This window comes from Arvicola amphibius, chromosome 1 (assembly GCF_903992535.2).
Source record: "Arvicola amphibius chromosome 1, mArvAmp1.2, whole genome shotgun sequence".
In the NCBI taxonomy this organism is placed as follows: Eukaryota; Metazoa; Chordata; class Mammalia; order Rodentia; family Cricetidae; genus Arvicola; species Arvicola amphibius.
Genome location: NC_052047.1, coordinates 123776552 through 123794889, shown reverse-complemented (window position 1 = coordinate 123794889; position 18338 = coordinate 123776552). Strand labels below are relative to the sequence as shown.

The window sequence follows — 18338 nt, the reverse complement described above, 5'->3', positions numbered from 1 at the left end:
CATGGTTTATTTTTTTTATATTTAAAAATTTCCATCTCCTTCCCTCCTCCTCCCCCCTCCCTCCCCTCCTCCTCCCCCTTCCCTCCCCTCCTTCTCCCCCTTCCCTCCCCTCCCCTCCACCCATACCTCCCCTCCCTCCCTCTCAAGGCCAAGGAGCCATCAGGGTTCCCCACTCTATGCTAAGACCAAGGTCCTCCCAACTCCCCCCAGGTCCAGGAAGGTGATCGACCAAGCTGAGAAGGCTCCCACAGAGCCCGTCCATGCAGAAGAATCAGAGCCCAGAGCCATTGTCCTTTGCTTCTCAGTCAGCCCCCGCTGTTGGCCACATTCAGAGAGACGGGTTTGGTCGCATGATCCATCAGTCCCATTCCAACTGGAGTTGGTGATCTCCCATTAGTTCTGTCCCACCGTCTCCATGAGTGAACGCACCCCTCTCGTTCCTGACTTTCTCCCTCATGTTCTCGCTCCTTCTGCTCCTCATCAGGACCTTGGGAGCTCAGTCCAGTGCTCCAATGTGGGGCTCAGTCACCTTCCCCATCTGTCGCCAGATGGAGGTTCCCTCACGGTCCTGACTTTCTTTCTCATGTTCTCTCTCCTTCTGCTCCTCATCAGGACCTTGGGAGCTCAGTCCGGTGCTCCAATGTGGGGCTCTGTCATTTTCTTCATCTATCGTCAGGTGGAGGTTCTATGGTGATATGCAAGAAATTCATCAGTATGGCTATAGGAACTGGCCTTTTCAGGCTCCCTCTCCTCAGCTGCCCAAGGAACTAACTGGGGGCGTCTCCCTGGAAACCTGGGAACCCCTCTAGGGTCAAGTCTCTTGACAACCCTCAGGTAGCTCCTTAAATTAAGATATATGTTTCCCTGCTCCCATATCCACCCTTCCTATATCCCAAGCACCCCATTCCTCCGAGCTCCCCCCGTTCTCCCCTTCACACTTTTCTCTCCCGATCTTCCCTTGGCCCAGTCTTGCCCAACCCTCAAGTTCCCAATTTTGCCTGGCGATCGTGTCTACTTCCAATATCCAGGAGGATTACTATATCTTTTTTTGGGAGTTCACCTTCTTATTATCTTCTCAAGGATCCCAAATTTATAGGCTCGATGTTCTTTAATTATGGCTAGAAACCGATTATGAGTGAGTACATCCCATGTTCATCTTTTTGGGTCTGGGTTACCTCACTCAGAATAGTGTTTTCTATTTCCATCCATTTGCCTGCAAAATTCAAGATGTCATTGTTTTTTACCGCTGAGTAGTATTCTAGCATGTATATATTCCACAGTTTCTTCATCCATTCTTCCACTGAAGGGCATCTAGGTTGTTTCCAGGATCTGGCTATTACAAATAATGCTGCTATGAACATAGATTAGCATATGCTTTTGTTGTATGATTGGGCATCTCTTGGGTAGATTCCCAATAGTGGAATTGCTGGGTCCTGGGGTAGGTTGATCCCGAATTTCCTGAGAAACCGCCACACTGCTTTCCAAAGTGGTTGCACAAGTTTGCATTCCCACCAGCAATGGATGAGTGTACCCCTTACCCCACAACCTCTCCAGCAAAGGTTATTATTGGTGTTTTGGATTTTAGCCAATCTGACAGGTGTAAGATGATATCTCAAAGTTGTTTTGATTTGCATTTCCCTGATAGCTAGGGAGGTTGAGCATGACCTTAAGTGTCTTTTGGCCATTCGAACTTCTTCTGTTGAGAATTCTCTGTTCAGTTCAGCGCCCCATTTTTTAATTGGGTTAATTGGCATTTTACCGTCTAGTCTCTTGAGTTCCTTATATATTTTAGAGATCAGACCTTTGTCAGTTGCAGGGTTGGTGAAGATCTTTTCCCAGTCAGTAGGCTGCCTTTGTGTCTTAGTGACAATGTCCTTTGCTTTACAGAAGCTGCTCAACTTCAGGAGGTCCCATTTATTCAATGTTGCCCTTAAAGTCTGTGCAGCTGGGGTTATGCGTAGGAAACGGTTCCCTGTGCCCATTTGTTGTAGAGTACTTCCCACTTTCTCCTCTATCAAGCTCAATGTGTTCAAATTAATATTGAGGTCTTTAATCCATTTGGACTTGAGTTTTGTGCATGGTGATAGATATGGATCTACTTTCATTCTTCTACAGGTTGACATCCAGTTATGCCAGCACCATTTGTTGAAGATGCCCTCTTTCTTCCATTGTGTACTTTTGGCTCCTTTATCAAAAATCAGGTGTTCATAGGTTTGTGGTTTAAGATCCGGGTCTTCTATACGATTCCATTGGTCAACTTCTCTGTTTTTATGCCAATACCAAGCTGTTTTCAATACTGTAGCTTTGTAATAGAGTTTGAAGTCAGGGATGGTAATGCCTCCAGAAGAACCTTTATTGTATAAGATTTTTTTGGCTATCCTGGGTTTCTTGTTTTTCCATATAAAGTTGATTATTGTCCTCTCAATCTCTGTGAAGAATTTTAATGGGACCTTGATTGGGATTGCATTGAATCTATAGATTGCTTTTGGTAGAATTGCCATTTTTACTATGTTGATCCTCCCAATCCACGAGCAGGGGAGATCCTTCCATTTTCTGGTATCCTCTTCAATTTCTTTCTTCAAAGACTTAAAGTTCTTGTCAAATAAATCCTTCACTTCCTTGGTTAGAGATACTCCCAGATATCTTATGCTATTTGTGGCTATTGTGAAAGGTGATACTTCTCTGATTTCCCTCTCTGCTTCCTTATCCTTTGTGTATAAAAGGGCGACTGATTTTTTGGAGTTGATCTTGTAACCTGCCATGTTACTGAAGGAGTTTATCAGCTGTAGGAGTTCTTTGGTGGAGTTTTTGGGGTCGCTTATGTATACTATCATATCATCTGCAAATAATGAAAGTTTAACTTCTTCCTTTCCAAATTGAATCCCCTTGATTCCCTTATGTTGTCTTATTGCTATTGCTAGAACTTCAAGCACTATATTGAAGAGATAAGGAGAGAGTGGACAGCCTTGTCGTGTTCCTGAATTTAGTGGGATAGCCTTGAGTTTCTCTCCGTTTAATTTGATGTTAGCTGTCGGCTTGCTGTAAATAGCTTTTATTATATTTAGGAATGACCCTTGTATCCCTAATCTCTCCAAGACCTTTATCATAAAAGGGTGCTGAATTTTGTCAAATGCTTTTTCAGCATCTAATGAGATGACCATATGGTTTTTTTCCTTCAGTTTATTTATATGATGGATTACATTGATAGATTTTCGTATGTTGAACCAGCCCTGCATCTCTGGGATGAAGCCTACTTGATCGTAATGGATAATTTTTCTAATGTGTTCTTGGATTCGGTTTGCCAGTATTTTATTGAGAATTTTTGCGTCAATGTTCATGAGTGAGATTGGCCTGTAATTCTCTTTCTTGGTTGAGTCTTTGTGTGGTTTAGGTATCAGGGTAACTGTAGCTTCATAGAAGGAATTTGGCAGTGACTCTTGTGTTTCTATATTATGAAATACCTTAAGGAGTATAGGTATTAGGTCTTCTTGGAAGTTCTGGTAGAATTCCGCATTGAAACCATCTGGTCCTGGGCTCTTTTTGGTAGGGAGGTTTCTGATAACAGTTTCTAATTCTTTGCGACTAACAGGACGATTTAGAGCATTTACCTGGTCCTGGTTTAACTTTGGTATATGGTATTTATCTAAAAAACTGTCCATTTCTTTTACATTTTCCAATTTTGTGGCATACAGGCTTTTGTAGTAAGATCTAATGATTCTCTGAATTTCCTCTGTGTCTGTGGTTATGTCCCCCTTTTCATTTCTGATCTTATTAATTTGCGTGTTCTCCCTTTGCCGTTTGATTAGTTTGGCTAAGGGTTTGTCAATCTTGTTGATTTTCTCCAAGAACCAGCTTCTTGTTTCATTGATTCTTTGGATTGTTTTCTGTGTTTCTATTTTGTTGATTTCTGCCCTCAATTTGATTATTTCTAGTCTTCTACTTCTCCTAGGTGAGTCTGCTTCTTTTTTTTCCAGAGCTTTCAGGTGTGCTGTTAAGTCACCAATGAGCGCTTTCTCCGTTTTCTTTAAGTGGGCACTTAGTGCTATGAACTTTCCTCTTAGCACTGCTTTCATTGTGTCCCATAGGTTTGAGTATGTTGTGTCTTTGTTTTCATTAAATTCAAGAAAGACTTTAATTTCTTTCTTTATTTCTTCCTTGACCCAGGTGTGGGTCAGTAGTTGACTGTTCAGTTTCCATGAGTTTGTGGGCTTTCTGGGGGTAGCATTGTTGTTGAATTCTAATTTTAATCCATGGTGATCCGATAAGACACAGGTGGTTACTAATATTTTTTTGTAACTGTGGAAGTTTGCTTTGTTACCAAGTATATGGTCAATTTTCGAAAAGGTTCCATGAGCCGCAGAGAAGAAGGTATATTCTTTCCTATTTGGGTGGAATGTTCTATAGATGTCTGTTAAGTCCATTTGGTTCATTACCTCCATTAAGTCTCTCAATTCTCTGTTAGGTTTCTGTCTGATTGACCTGTCCATTGGTGAGAGAGGAGTGTTGAAGTCTCCAACTATTAGTGTGTGTGGTTTGATGGCTGCCTTGAGTTCTAGAAGTGTTTCTTTTACATAAGTGGGAGCTTTTATATTAGGGGCATAGATATTCAGGATTGAGACTTCATTCTGATGGATTTTTCCTGTTATGAGTATAAAGTGTCCCTTTCCATCTCTTCTGATTGATTTTAGTTTGAAGTCAACTTTGTTGGAAATTAGTATGGCCACACCCGCTTGTTTCTTAGGGCCATTTGCTTGATAAACCTTTTCCCAACCCTTTACTCTGAGTAGGTGTCTGTCTTTGTGGTTGAGGTGTGTTTCTTGTAAACAGCAAAATGTTGGATTCTGTTTTCATATCCAGTCTCTTAGCCTGTGCCTTTTTATAGGTGAATTGAGTCCATTGATATTAAGTGATATTAATGACCAGTGGTTGTTAACTTCAGTCATTTTTAGTAGTAGAGTTTGTGTGTTTCCCTTCTTCTAGTTGTGCTGGTGAAGGGTTGCTAGATGCCTGAGTTATTGTGGGCATTGTTGGACTCCTTGGTTTGTGATTTTCCTTCTATTACTTTCTGCAAGGCTGGATTTGTGGCTGCGTATTGTTTAAATCTGTTTTTGTCCTGGAATATCTTGTTTTCTATAGAGGACGTATCAGATATTAAACTGATAAGAACAGATACTACACTTGATCTTAGCCAAAAGGCCGAGAAGCGATAACTCTTGAAAATTTTTAAGCACATTATAAAGACATCCTTCCCCAAGTTACTCAGAGAGCAAGACTGGTTTCTTTTTCTTTTTTTAAAATGTTAGCAACAACTCTTTATTTGGGTTCTTCTATTTCTGACATGAATTTTCACTTTGATCCTTCGATGCCCTTCCTCCCATTCAGTCAGGTGGATTTTTTTCTTTTTACACCATTACCTCTAGTAAATCACTGTTCCCGTATTTTATTCCCCTTTTGTTATTTTTCTGTATCTATCTCATTGCAACAGGGATTTTTGTTTCTGTGCTCAATGATAAATAAAAATACAAATTTAAGACAAAGACAGTAGAAGAGAGAAATCTCAAAACTAATCTTTTAAAAGAAAAAAAAGGTATAACTGAAAGAATAGTCCCTACTTTTGTAACTAAATAAGAAATACATTTGTACAGAGTCAGATACCAACAAGATAGACAGACAATTAACAGCCGGAGTGTCCCCAGTGACTGCTTCCTCCAATGCAGCCTTATTTCCTTGGGTTTGCACTGCTTCTTATAGCGTTTTTAGCTGGCACCAAGACCTGAAGTAGATGGGCCTGCAAAGGACATGTGGGCTAATTCTCTGGATTACAGAGCTCCAGTTACTGCTTCTGCTCACCAGGCATGCGTATATGGAAACTATGTTTCCTCTGTCTCTCACTATACTGGCATTCTTTGGAGTGCTGGCCATGTGATGGTTTATCTTTGTATACCTAGCAGTTTCTAATACGCAGCAAGAGTCCAGCTAGTGATTTTTAACCGGAACATCCCCCAGTTCAGTCCCTGTTCCTTGATTGCTTTCGGTTTATCTTATCATATTGAGTTCCTGTACATTAATGAATCTCATATCTATACCATACTCTGTCTAGAACATGCCTCTGTTGAAGGGTGCACCACTTGCAAGCATTTGTTAGACTATGATGTAAAGACATTATGAGTGCTCAGTAATAACATGTGAGAATGTTCCTCACTCTGGGAATGACAGCTGTGAGTTAGAGAAGTTAAATCACTGGCCCCAGGGCCCATCTGTTAGGAAACACAGGGCTTTGATTTGAAGAGCGGATCTTTGCAGCAGTTGAACAGCATCCCTTTATCTCACTAGAAATCCTGATCACTTCATACATTTACCTTTGCCAGGAATGAGGTAATTTGTTGTTTCAGATTTGATTTCCGTTATCTTTATTTTTCCACATCACAGTTTAAAATGATTATAAAGTGATATCTACTCTTGTTCCTTTGGGATTTCTTTATGGTGTTTATGCCTAAAATGTATTCTTTCTTTTAGTAGCTTGATTAAAGTTCAGATTTTTAATTTCTAGTGATTTTTTTTACATATTTAATTATCTGGAGTATATTTTGATATTAGCTATGTACTTGTCATTTAAATTATTATAATGCTGCTGCATCTTAACAGCAAGTATTAGGTTGCTGGCTACGTAGCATAGTGCCAGAACTGTGCTGTGAATGCTTTTCTGTAAGCTTTTCTATTTTCTTCTTCTAGTGTTATTATTATTGGTAGTGTTGGCAGAAAGGTCTGTTCCTCTTATGAGGGTACATTTCACTAGGTGACATCCTTTTGAAAGAGTAAAGGAATTAACAGATATTGCCATTAATTAGCTGCAGAGTTTTGTGATAGGTATTGAATAGCTGGATGGATGGCCCTGAATAACAGGAAGCTCTGCTGTAGAACACTGAAGATTTGTGCTGTCTGTCAGGCATTTGTGTTCTTGCTAATATGGGTTGATCTGTTCTAGTTATGTTCTCACAACAGTTCTGGATTAGTAAATGCAGTTTTATCTCTTGTTATGATAATCAGGGACAAGAAACTGCTAGTGAAACCTTATAGATGATTCTAAATGTGTCTACATTGCTTTTGGAATGCATTTGATGACTGGTTACTGGACCCAACTTTGAGTTATATTTGTGGGTTATTCCAATAAACTTGCGCTTCAGAACTTTCTGACTTTGACTTGTGGAAAATTCCAATTTCCAATTTTAAAGGTAGGGAAGCCTACTTCAAATGAAACGATGAATGTTGATACCTAGCCTGATGGCTAGATGAATAATGTCATAGTAGAGTGTTTGTCCCTATTTTTGATTGTGGTTTAAATTATAAAATGACAGTTTCTTATTATTTCTATTTTTTGTGATGAATAAATGAAAAGAATCTTGAAGAGATAAGTTGAACTGTTTTTATTCTGTTTCAGGCATTCACTTAAATAACAATTTAAACCACTTGAAATTTGGCTTGGATCATCATAGACTATCTTCCTCACCATCAACAGCAGCAAAACAAGGGAAAGTGGACTTGCCCACCAGAGTGGCAAACGACAAGATTGTTCTGCTTGTGTGTAACCGGGCCTGTACTGGGCAGCAAGGGAAAAGGTAAGAACCAGATTATTTCCCAATAAATACTGACTTTTTTGAGGCTACGTGCTTTAAAATCTTTTGAAAGGAGGGGTGAAAAAAAAATCTACTTTTAGTGGGAGTTCTGTTTTGGTTTTGAGATAGGGACTCGTGTGTCCCCGGCTACCCGTGAACTTCTGATACTCTAGCAGCTCCCAAGTGCCATTATGCCTAGCTGCAGTTAATTTTCTGTTCTGTTATTCAGAAGGAATCTTTGTATAAGTTGGTTTGGTTTGTTGTGTTGGGAAGGGAAAAGATATAAAATTAGTGTGTTAATATTTGAAAGATACTTATTTTAAAGCTTACTTAAGCTGGGCTGTGGTGGCACATGCCTTTAATCCCAGCACTCAGGAGGCAGAGGCAGGCGGATCTCTGTGAATTTGAGGTCAGCCTGGTCTACCGAGCGAGCTCCAGTACAGCTAGGGCTACACAAAGAAACCCTATCTTGGGGAAAATAAAGAAAGGAAGGAAGGAAGGAAGGAAGGAAGGAAAGAAAGAAAAGAAAAAGCTTGCTTAGATTTTGAGAGCTTATGTCCTGTGTGTATTAGGCTTTTCTTAGAAATCTGAACCTGTATCTTAAAACATAAAAAAAGTCTTAACATATCTCTTTGGATGGTACATGTTCCCTAGACTTATGTCCCAAATTGAACTCATTATCTTTCTTTTCCAAAATTTCCTGTTTTGGCAAATGGCACCATTATTCATTCAGCATTCTAAGTCAGAAATACAGGAGTCAAAAATCTCTCAAATTTCTCTGATGCCCTCTAAAAATTTATGGGAACCATAGAATATCTTCAAAGTAGCTTTATCACAGAAGCGTCTCCTGAATGAGAACAGCAGATGAATATGTTTCAGAAGGACTCAAAGGGTGTTTTGTTTTGTTTTGTTTGTCTGTTTTTACTAGTCAGGATAGCCATTATTTGAGCCTTTTAAAATTTCACTTTGAAATAAGTTCCTTGGGTGGTAACATAAACATAAAAATGTCACACGCATTAATGATATTAACAAAAATGTTGATACTTACAGTGTTTGGGCATTGTTCTAAACCCTGGGAATGTAGAGGTTCCCTTTTCTCATGAAGCTGACATCCTAGTTAGGCCAACCAAAACCTAGTAAACACATTTAACCTCAGGTAGTTGTCACCATGGTGAAGATACTGACACAGGCTAGAATAATAGTGTGTGTGAAGGAGAGGCTCTGGGTCTACATTAGAACCAGAGCACAGGAGGCATCTCACTGGAAGGAATGTGTCCTGAGGAGAAGGAGTGAGCTGTGGGAATATCTGGGGAGAGGTCCCATGTAGAGGGGGCCCCAATGCAGATTAGGAGTATGACGTGTTTATGATAATAAATGGAAAGGAGCTTGTAGTATTTTTATGGAATTGAGACCTATAAAATCCCCTTTGTGGTACCAGGCTCTTAGAGTGAAATCATTGTCTTATGATAGGAAGCTGTTTTATCCATGGAGACTTTCAGGCAAATAGCTTCAGTGTTACTGTTGTGAATAAGTCACTAGATGGCCTTTAAGAATGATTTTCTTAGAATTTTTACCACTTGGCATCCACCCAAGTCTTCACAGAGTTCATCTTTTAGTTAGATTTGTCATCATGCTGTGACTGCTTCATTCAGCAGCTTCTGTATTATGTGCATTGGTTGTTTAGGCTGCTAAGGTAAGTACATTTCTTTCTAGCCATCAGTCTGTTAGTAAAGTGTCTTAATAGCAGTTTCTATTGCTGTGGTAAAACACCATGGCCATGAACAACTTGGTGAGGAAAGGGTCTATTTTATCATATAGCTCCAAGGTTACACTTCATCTATGAGGGAAGTCAGGGCAAGAACCTGGAGACAGGATTTACAACAGAAATTGTGAAGGAATGCTGCTTACTGACTTGTTCACCATAGTTTTCTGAGCCTGCTTTCTTATGGCATTTATCTAGGACCACCAGGTCAAGACCACAATGGTCTGGGCCCTCCCACATCAGTCATTAATCAAGAAAATGCTTCACAGACCAATATGATGGGGCATTTTCTCAATTGGCATTCCTTCTTCCAAAAAGAATCTAGCTTGTATCAAGTTGATGTAAACCTAGTCAGCGCATGAGGATGAAAAGTCAGGCAGTGTTTATAACCCAGTGGCTAGTGCTATGGTTTGTGGAGAATGAGGGTATCATACAGATGGGCAGCAGAGAACATAGGAGGGTGGGGAGGGTATTCTGTGCTGAGGGAGTGTGGTCTGCATCTGGGTGTATAGAGGAGACATTCAGGGATCAAAACATAGACTTGAACAACTAGGGCATGAATTGAAGCTGAGGCCAGAACAGTGGTCCTCAACTTCAACTGCGTATTGGAACTACCTGAGGTATATTCAGAAAAGCCTCAGTGCTAGATCACATTCCAGACTGACTTCATTAGAATCTCTGGAGCTGGCTTGAGCAACAGAGATTTTGATGCTCCTTTGGTGACTTCAGATGTAGCTAAGACCGAGAACTATAGTATTGTCTCTGATTTTATATGATATAGGAACCTGGCAGAGCCCAGCTGACTTCTGCCCTAGTTAGGAAGTGACTTCAGGTGTCGCTTGATAGTGCCTATCTTGTCAGTACCAGGATGTGGCTTCCTGCTTCTTAGACCTTCTAGCCTTGTATGTTCCTGACACTTTTTTGATGTACATGGTTGGTCATGTTCACTGTCTCTGTCCCCTCACTGCTTAGCTGTGCGCCACAGAGAGATCTCAGCAGTTCTTCTGACCTTGTCTTCTGTGATAGTACCATTATTAGTTTTTGTTTTGTTTTGTTGTTTGAGAACTGTCCTAAAACCAGTTAGACTGTGATCCAATTTAAAAAGACCAAGAATAAGGGATTGCTGTATTTTAAGGTGACCCTGTTGTTTGTGTGGTAGATTTGGACTGCCTTTTGTCCTGCACCTAGAGAAGACAGTAGCATGGGACCTTCTGCAGAAGGAGATCTTGGAGAAGATGAAGTATTTCTTGAGGCCTACTGTTAGCATCCAGGTTTGTAAGCATTTTGCTATCCCAGTAGAGCATGCTTTTTATTCAGAAGCAGCAGTCAGTACAGTGAAACTGGTTTTGTTGGGACTTACTGCCAGTTTCTGAAAGGAGTTGGTATTGCAGAAGGCCTCTTGAACTGCTGTGTATCCTGTCATGGTGCTTGTCTAGTACAGCTGGCATATGGTCAGCACAAGATGGTATAGAACTTCTATCTGTAAACTTTAGAAATTACTGTGCTAAGGTATCCATAAAAAACCATTAAATTAGTGTTAACTGAAAGCAGTGGGATACTTAAATACTTGATAAATAAGTTGCATTTGAGTGCCTTGTACTTACTTAAAGTGGAGGAGTATTTTGTAAGGTGAGCTGTTTGCTGTATCTGATGTATTTTGGAAATGCCACTGTGAAACATGCTCTTGCCTAAGTCCAGCCTAATTCTCATTTGTCATTTGATATAGGTGTGTCCATTCAGTTTGCGTGTAGTCAGTGTTGTGGGAATAACTTACTTGCTGCCTCAGGAAGAGCAGCCTTTGTGCCACCCGACAGTAGAAAGGTAAAAGACAAACACAAAACCATTTTCAAGAATCTCACAGGTGCTCATGTAACATGTGATGTAATGTCTGGTGTCTGGTATAATTTCCATGTAAGCGTCTTAAGTTCTTTAAGACCATTTAGAAGTTAAGTACTTGGCAACTTGATTTGCCGTGCATTGCTGATACCCATGGGGGCCTGCCCCTTTCTGAACAGAAACAGAGGAGTGGATAAGGGGGCAGAGGGAACGATTGGGAGGAGATGAGGGGGGACTGTGTGGTCAGGATGTAAAACAAACAAACAAATAATTAAAGACTAACAAATAAACAGAAAAAAAAACAAATTAAGTACTTGTTTTACTTTTGGCGCATACTAGGTACAACGCTGTCCTAGTCAGGGTTACTACTGCTGTGATGAAACACCATGACCAAAAGCAAGTCTGGCGAAGCTTACATTTCCACATTACTGTTTAGTATTGATGAAAGTCAGGACAGGAACTCAAGCAGGGCAGGAAGCTGGAGGCAGGAGCTGATGCAGAGGCCATGGAGGAGTGCTGCTTGCTTGTTTGCTCTTCATAGCTTACTCAGCATACTTTCTTAAAGAAGCCAGTACCACCTACCCAGGGTGGCCCTACCCACAATGGACTGGGCCCTCTCACATCAATCACTAGTTTAAGAAAATACCCTATAGGCTTGCCCACAACCCAGTCTTATAGAAGCATTTTCTCGGTTGAGGCTTCCTTTTCTCTAATGACTCTAACTTGTGTCAAGTTGTCATAAAACTAGCTAGCACAGAAGTATTCTGTGAGCTTTCTTAAAATTAAAGTAACTCATGTTAGGAAGATTAAAAAAAGAAAAAGAAAATACACATGCATGCACACATGCTCACAAACGTGTATGCATGCATGGATGAATAAATATGTAAATGATAAATAAATTACACTCTCATTCACAAAGATTGAAGTGTTCCAGGCTAATGTTCTGGTCATGCCCTGGCCATTGTCCTTACCTGGTAACTTGTGATCTAGAAGGTAAAGCCTTTATCCCATAGTTTGAAGTCTCTACTTCTCTTTGGTCGGATCTTTTTTGCTATCCCTCTCCCAGCTACCCCAAACCTGCCTTTGTCTTCATTGTACTGACGATTATTTGAACATACGACACTGTCCATAATGCCTTTACTGTGAAAACATTTATTGTTCCTCCTCCTCTGATGGGATTAGTTGTTCTACTTTTCTACTTCCGTGATTTTATACATGATGTTCTATTATCTTTATATTATCTATTGTATTAGCAGATATATGTATATAGACTCTCCACATGTGGCTACATAAATATGAAAAGCTGCATTATTTTATTGTAATGATTTTTTTCAACACATACTTTTTTAAAAAAAGAAAAAACACAAGTTAGTCATGGTAGTGCATGCCTATAATTCCAGTACAGGAAGATCAGGATTTGAAGGCTGTCCTTGGCTATATGGTAAATTTGAGACATGGGGTATATGAGATAGTGTCTCACTTTCCCTGCCATCATTTTTTTAAACAGCATTGTCTTGTTTGAAATGTCACTATTTGATTGACCCAAAAGTAGCTAAATAATCTAAAAATATTGCACAGCATACAAAAGATAAAAGTTTAGTAATATTAGCCATTAGTGATGAGTGTCTCAAAAATGGTGTCTCTGTGTGCATGAGACAATGGGCAAAAGTTGGAAAGATAATAAATAATACCCGAGAGTGTACAAGCAAACTTACGGGGTGATGCTAAATTTCTTCCACTCTTATTTCTATATTGAATGTTTTAATTTAAGGATTTTCCATTCTGCTTGTAAACTAGTTACAAAGTCAGAGGCTACATTGGTCTCATTTTCTGATGAAGAACTATTAAGATTTTCTATAATTACTATATTCTAGATAGAATATAATGACATTTAAGTGAAATCTTTCTTTTAGAAAATAATATGTGGCTCTACTCTGATTCTTTAGGGCATTAAAGTCCTGTGGACCAGGTGGTACCGCTCATGTGAAACTGGTAGTAGAATGGGACAAGGAGACAAAAGATTTGTGAGTTTGTTTTTTTTAATTACCATTTTGGCAGCGCGCAGATCTTTCAGTTTAACTGTAACATGCAAGTCTTAGCATCAAATGAGTATTTTATGTGTGTCTTAACCCTTTATTAAAGTGCTTTTTTTCTTTTCCTGACTTCTTTCCAAGGCTCAAAATTGTAGAAAATTTACTTAATGCTGAGGGAAAAGCCATATGCTCATTAATTGCTGTGTGTGTTGATTTGCTCTGATTTTTTTGTTGTTGTCACAGGATCATTAGCTCTTGTAGGCTTATAGCAGACAGGATCAGATGTGTTTAGGATTGTACAGCTGTAGATTAGTAAGCTTGTGTCAAATGCATGTCCTTAGATACCTTAGACAAGAATGAATGATTTAAGCAGCATGGACAGAGAGAGAGTGTGACCTCTGGTTAAGAGCACATACTGCTCTTGCAGAAGAATTAAGTTCAATTCTTACACCTGTGTCAGGAAGCTAACAATAGCCTGTAGTTCTGACTTCAGGAGAAGTGACACCTCTGGCCCCCATGGACCCCTACACTCACATGTGCATACCCACATAGATACACATACATATACATAATTAAGAACAAAATATGCACAATCATGGACAGTTTGAGAAAAGCTAACTCCAAGTTAACTCTTGAAATAACTTTGCAGATGGAGTAATTTCCAAAAATATTTTGGAATGTAGAAGAGTTGAATTGCTATATTCTTATGCATTGATCTTTTGGGTTATGAGTTCATAGCTACTTTGAAAAGTTCTTGTGTCTGTTTTTAAGACAATCTCTGAAAGCTGCCTATCCTCTGAATTGCAGCTTGTTTATAAACACTGAAGATGAATATATCCCTGATGCAGAGAGTGTCCGTCTGCAGAAGGAGCATCATCATCAGCCACAAACCTGCACTTTATCCCAGTGTTTCCAACTCTACACCAAAGAAGAACGGGTAAGATTCAGGTCTTCAAGATGACAGTGAGATTAGTCCTGCCCAGGAAAACATATCCTATGCCCCAGGAGTTTGCATTCCCATAGGCTCTACACATTAAGTGGGCATACATATTTAATGTTAGTCATTTTAGGACTATAATATGGAATGACTTAAAATTTTGAGTATTTGGAGTGCTGTAGAAATGAGCCTTTGTAATTGTTTTATTTTTAATGATTAATATATTTTTTGTTCATTTCAGTTGGGAAGTCTTAAATTATTTTCCTTAGTAATGAACACTTTTCTCAATTTTTTTTTGTTTTATTTTTGCTTTGTTTGATGTTTTGTTTTTGGGACAAGATTTCATAATGTAGTCCTAGATGGTCTAAAAATTGCTGTGTAGATCAAGATAGTTATTTGGGGGCACTTGGACTTCCTATGAATGAGGTATTGGGCTTAATTTTATGCAAAGAACAAAATCTAAAGGTTGGGAATGCTGAAGAGAGTGATCTTGTTCTGCCGTGAGGAAATCTGTATGTCTGCATAGCGAACTCCTTCATTGCCAGGAAGACTTGATAGGGCAGGAATACTCAGAGTGTAATTGCCTGACCTGGGAGCTTTCCAGTAGTTCATAGTCAGTACAGAAACCAGAGAAATGTTTTAGAAACTATCAGAATGATTAGATGCTATGACATTAATACTATATTTCATTAAAATATCTGTTTATAATGTGTTGGGATTTAAACAGACAGAAACTTAACTTTTGACAGAAGTGTGAAGACTACATAGCCAATAAGTGGAGTATTAATATGCCGCATGAGATGTAGACTTGCTAGATGATAGCCTGGGCTCCTTTCATCTGGCTTTCTGATCATTCCTATTTACCCAGACTTCCGCCTTCTGTCTGCCAATCTTTTCTGTAAACGTAATCATGAAAACTGAGCTTTTCAGTTGTACTTCCCTTTTAAGTTACCAGACTGGTTTCTCCTCTATTCTACCCAGATTTTCTGTTGGTAGCCTTCTTGTCCCCCCAAAGCCTCTTCTTGTTTATCTGATTTGAATTAGGAATACTGGGTCTCTGAGGTTCTCAGTGGCCTCTGCTCAGGCGTCATTTGATCACCTCATGGTGCATGGCACTAATGACCACGTTCTCACCACTTTTTCTTGCTTTACCTAAAGGGAATGCATCTGGGCTCCATATTTTGTTGTTGTTGTTGTTTGTGGGGGTGGGGGGCGCTGCATCCTGGTGGCTTCTGAGGTTGGTTATTTCTCTTAAAACATTTTCCCCAATTTTCTAACTTTGGCTCTTTCTCTTACATTATGGTGGGGATTATTTTCCGATCCCAGAGCTTTCCTTACCTCATTTCATGTGTGGACCTAGGCTGGATGTTGCCTCTCTAGCTGGATTTTTCATGTATTTGATACTTCTAAGTTGACATGTCCCTACTCGCCCATTTAGAGATGCTGTATTTGGATATAGAATATTGGACTGATGTTTGGAAAAGCTCATTGAGAGTATATGGGGAGGATTGTTTGGAACAGTTCAGTGCTTCTGGAGGAGAGAATGGTTGGGATACATGAAGTGTTGGTGAGAGTGAGTAAGAACTTGGAGTGGTGTGTTTATGCAAGTTAGTGTAGAGAAGAGTCAAATTCAGAAATGGAGGGACACCCAGTGGGGTAAAAAGAAGAAGAAAATGGGAAGTGCTTGGGGCTTGGGATAGCCCGCTATGTTCCACCTTGGTTGGCAGTAGTAGAATATGCTCGGGTATGATGTTCTAGACCAAGAAAGTCCATATTGATCTAAAGATGATAAGTTGCATTTGGGAGCATGCTGGACTTGTGGTGCTTCTGAAACAAGAGCATTTAGCCATTCTTTGAGAGTGGGAGGTTGAGCACTCATCTGGATTTGTCCACACTGGCCAGGTGCTACTTGTGATTGTGTTATCCCATTGGCTGTCCTCCTGTGCAGCTTCCAGAGCGATGCTGAGTGATACCAGGCCCTGGGCAAGAAAGTAGTTCAGCTGTCTTCCATGACAAAGACTTTATTATGTGGTGCCTAATGGAAGTCCTGCTCCTTGTTTCCAGCTTGCTCCAGATGACGCATGGCGATGCCCACACTGCAAGCAGCTGCAACAGGGGAGCATCACATTAAGCCTGTGGACTCTGCCTGATGTGCTTATTATACACCTCAAGAGATTCCGCCAGGTGAGAAAATCCTGTCTCTGGGGAAAGCTAGCATGACCTTATTTCTCTTGACTCCTGTTGGTGGTTTGTGTGGGCTCTTTGGTGGCCCTGTTAGATGCCCCACTGCTGCTGTCTGAATGTCTCCACATGTTTGACTGACCCTATCCATAGTTATATTTTCTAAAGCAAAATTTGACTATCCTGTGATCCTTTAAGTCCTGAATATTTTGTTCACATAGTTTATGTACGTGTTTTACTTTATTCTTGGGGGTTTGCTGTCCTGAAATTTTAGTGTGTTTACTTTATGATTGAGAAGAGATCCTGTGTGAGAGAGGTAGAATTCCTATTTCTACCTAATGTAATAAACAGTATTGCCCTGCTTCATGGAGCTGTTATATAGTGTGTGGGGGGGTAATAGATACAAATATCTGCTTTTTGTTCTACTACTTTGTGAGTCACTTTTCCCAGAAAGCCTGTCTACCTTTTGAGGTGAAGAATGTCCTAGACAACCCCATTGTAAGAGAATCTGATGAGATGTGAACTGTAGTGAGCCTTTGTGGCCTGAACTCAAGAGTTTGTGCCTGAAAAGTGAGCAGCTGTTTGCTAGATGAGAAGGAGAAGCAGGACTGCACCTTCATGTGACAGAATAAGCAGTTTATGCTGAGCCTGGGGCCTGATGAGGCTGAAGATGGATGATGGGAGCTAAGATGGAAGAGAAAGGCAGATAGAGAGCAGTTGTTCAAGCATATCCTTGTAGGCAGATTTTAGTGAAGAGCTTTGAACAGAAGCAGCAATTGCCAAATGTGTGTTTTGAAGTGATCCTTTCACTGTTGGGTGGGTAGCAGATGAAAAGTTGCAAGTGTTGCGGGCATCAAGAAGGCTGCTGCTGACGTAGGATAGAGTTTTGCAATAGGGATGAAGAAATGCGCGGACTTAAGATGGAGCAAGGCTGACGCACCTAGTCCCCAGGCCTGGGTGTTTCTAAGCACCAGGGTGGAACTTAGGGGACTAGTCCAGATTCCCAAAACTTTCTAAATTTCAGAGCTGGGCTTCTGTGATATTGAAACATGGCACTTGCCTTGGACATCCATCTTGGGCTCTGTAGGTGGGAAATTGATTGAAACTTCCAGTCCAGCCTTCTCTGTCTTCTTCCCCTAATGCTAACAGATTTCCTTCACTTTTCCTTCCAGAATCCCAGACTCAAAACAGAAGTGTCGTCTTTGACGTTCCTTCTTATCATCTAATCTAGGTAGCCACTTGTGCAGATTGACTTGGCTTTTCCATGGATTCCTTGCGTATCTCCTCCTGTTTGCTGTCCCCTCCCACTAAATGACTTTCTATTATTGCTCAGGCGGCTGCAGTTGCAGTCCTTTAATTGATTTCTTAGCCTCTGTAACCGCCCTTCCTAACGTGTTGTACACACTGCTCACAGTTCTTCACTCTCAGTTCTGGTGACATCACTTCCTTCTGGCAAGCCTAAGTGCTGCCCCTCGTTACTACAGTAAGGCCCTGTGCTTCATCCTGGCCCCCATTCAGGAGCTTTTCTCCTATGAGCATATATTTTCCTTTAATAGAGCCATTATAAATCCTTGAAATGTTCACATCCATATCTGATTAGTTTGTTAAATGTTCTCTTGGACATAGAAAACATGCAATGATATTCATTCAACAGATTTTTAGGTTTCAAGGATATTCCAAAGGGTTTAATGGAAAATACAGATTCTTCAAGATTGTTGGTTAAATAGCTAAGTTCAGCCAAGTAAATGTTGGAGAAGTAGGGAGGAACAGATCACTGCTTATTGAATACTTCTTCTCTGCTAGGTTTTGGGTTTTGCCCTTTATGTAGTTAAACTCTATTTATATTCTGGATCTGACAGAAGTTTCAGGGTGAATCACCTCAAATGGTCTCTTTTCTCCTAAGCTTGCCTCTCCCCCACCCCCAAAAGCTTTGGCAGATAAAGCAGTGAAAATCCAGAGGTTCATTTTCCCCAACA

At 40.2% G+C, this 18338-nt stretch overlaps 1 protein-coding gene and 1 pseudogene across 1 annotated transcript in view; one reads left to right on the top strand and one right to left on the bottom strand.

Moving 5' to 3' along the window:
- The window catches only part of Usp31 (ubiquitin specific peptidase 31), a 67010-nt gene that overhangs the window by 32184 nt on the left and 16488 nt on the right, over nt 1-18338 (top strand). Inside the window, exons 7-12 of the mRNA XM_038338320.1 lie at nt 7439-7616; nt 10535-10646; nt 11102-11196; nt 13158-13235; nt 14052-14181; nt 16246-16365. Coding sequence (XP_038194248.1) covers nt 7439-7616; nt 10535-10646; nt 11102-11196; nt 13158-13235; nt 14052-14181; nt 16246-16365 — 713 coding nt within the window. The remainder of the gene's footprint in view (nt 1-7438; nt 7617-10534; nt 10647-11101; nt 11197-13157; nt 13236-14051; nt 14182-16245; nt 16366-18338) is intronic.
- LOC119806159 lies at nt 5101-5208 on the bottom strand (annotated as a pseudogene).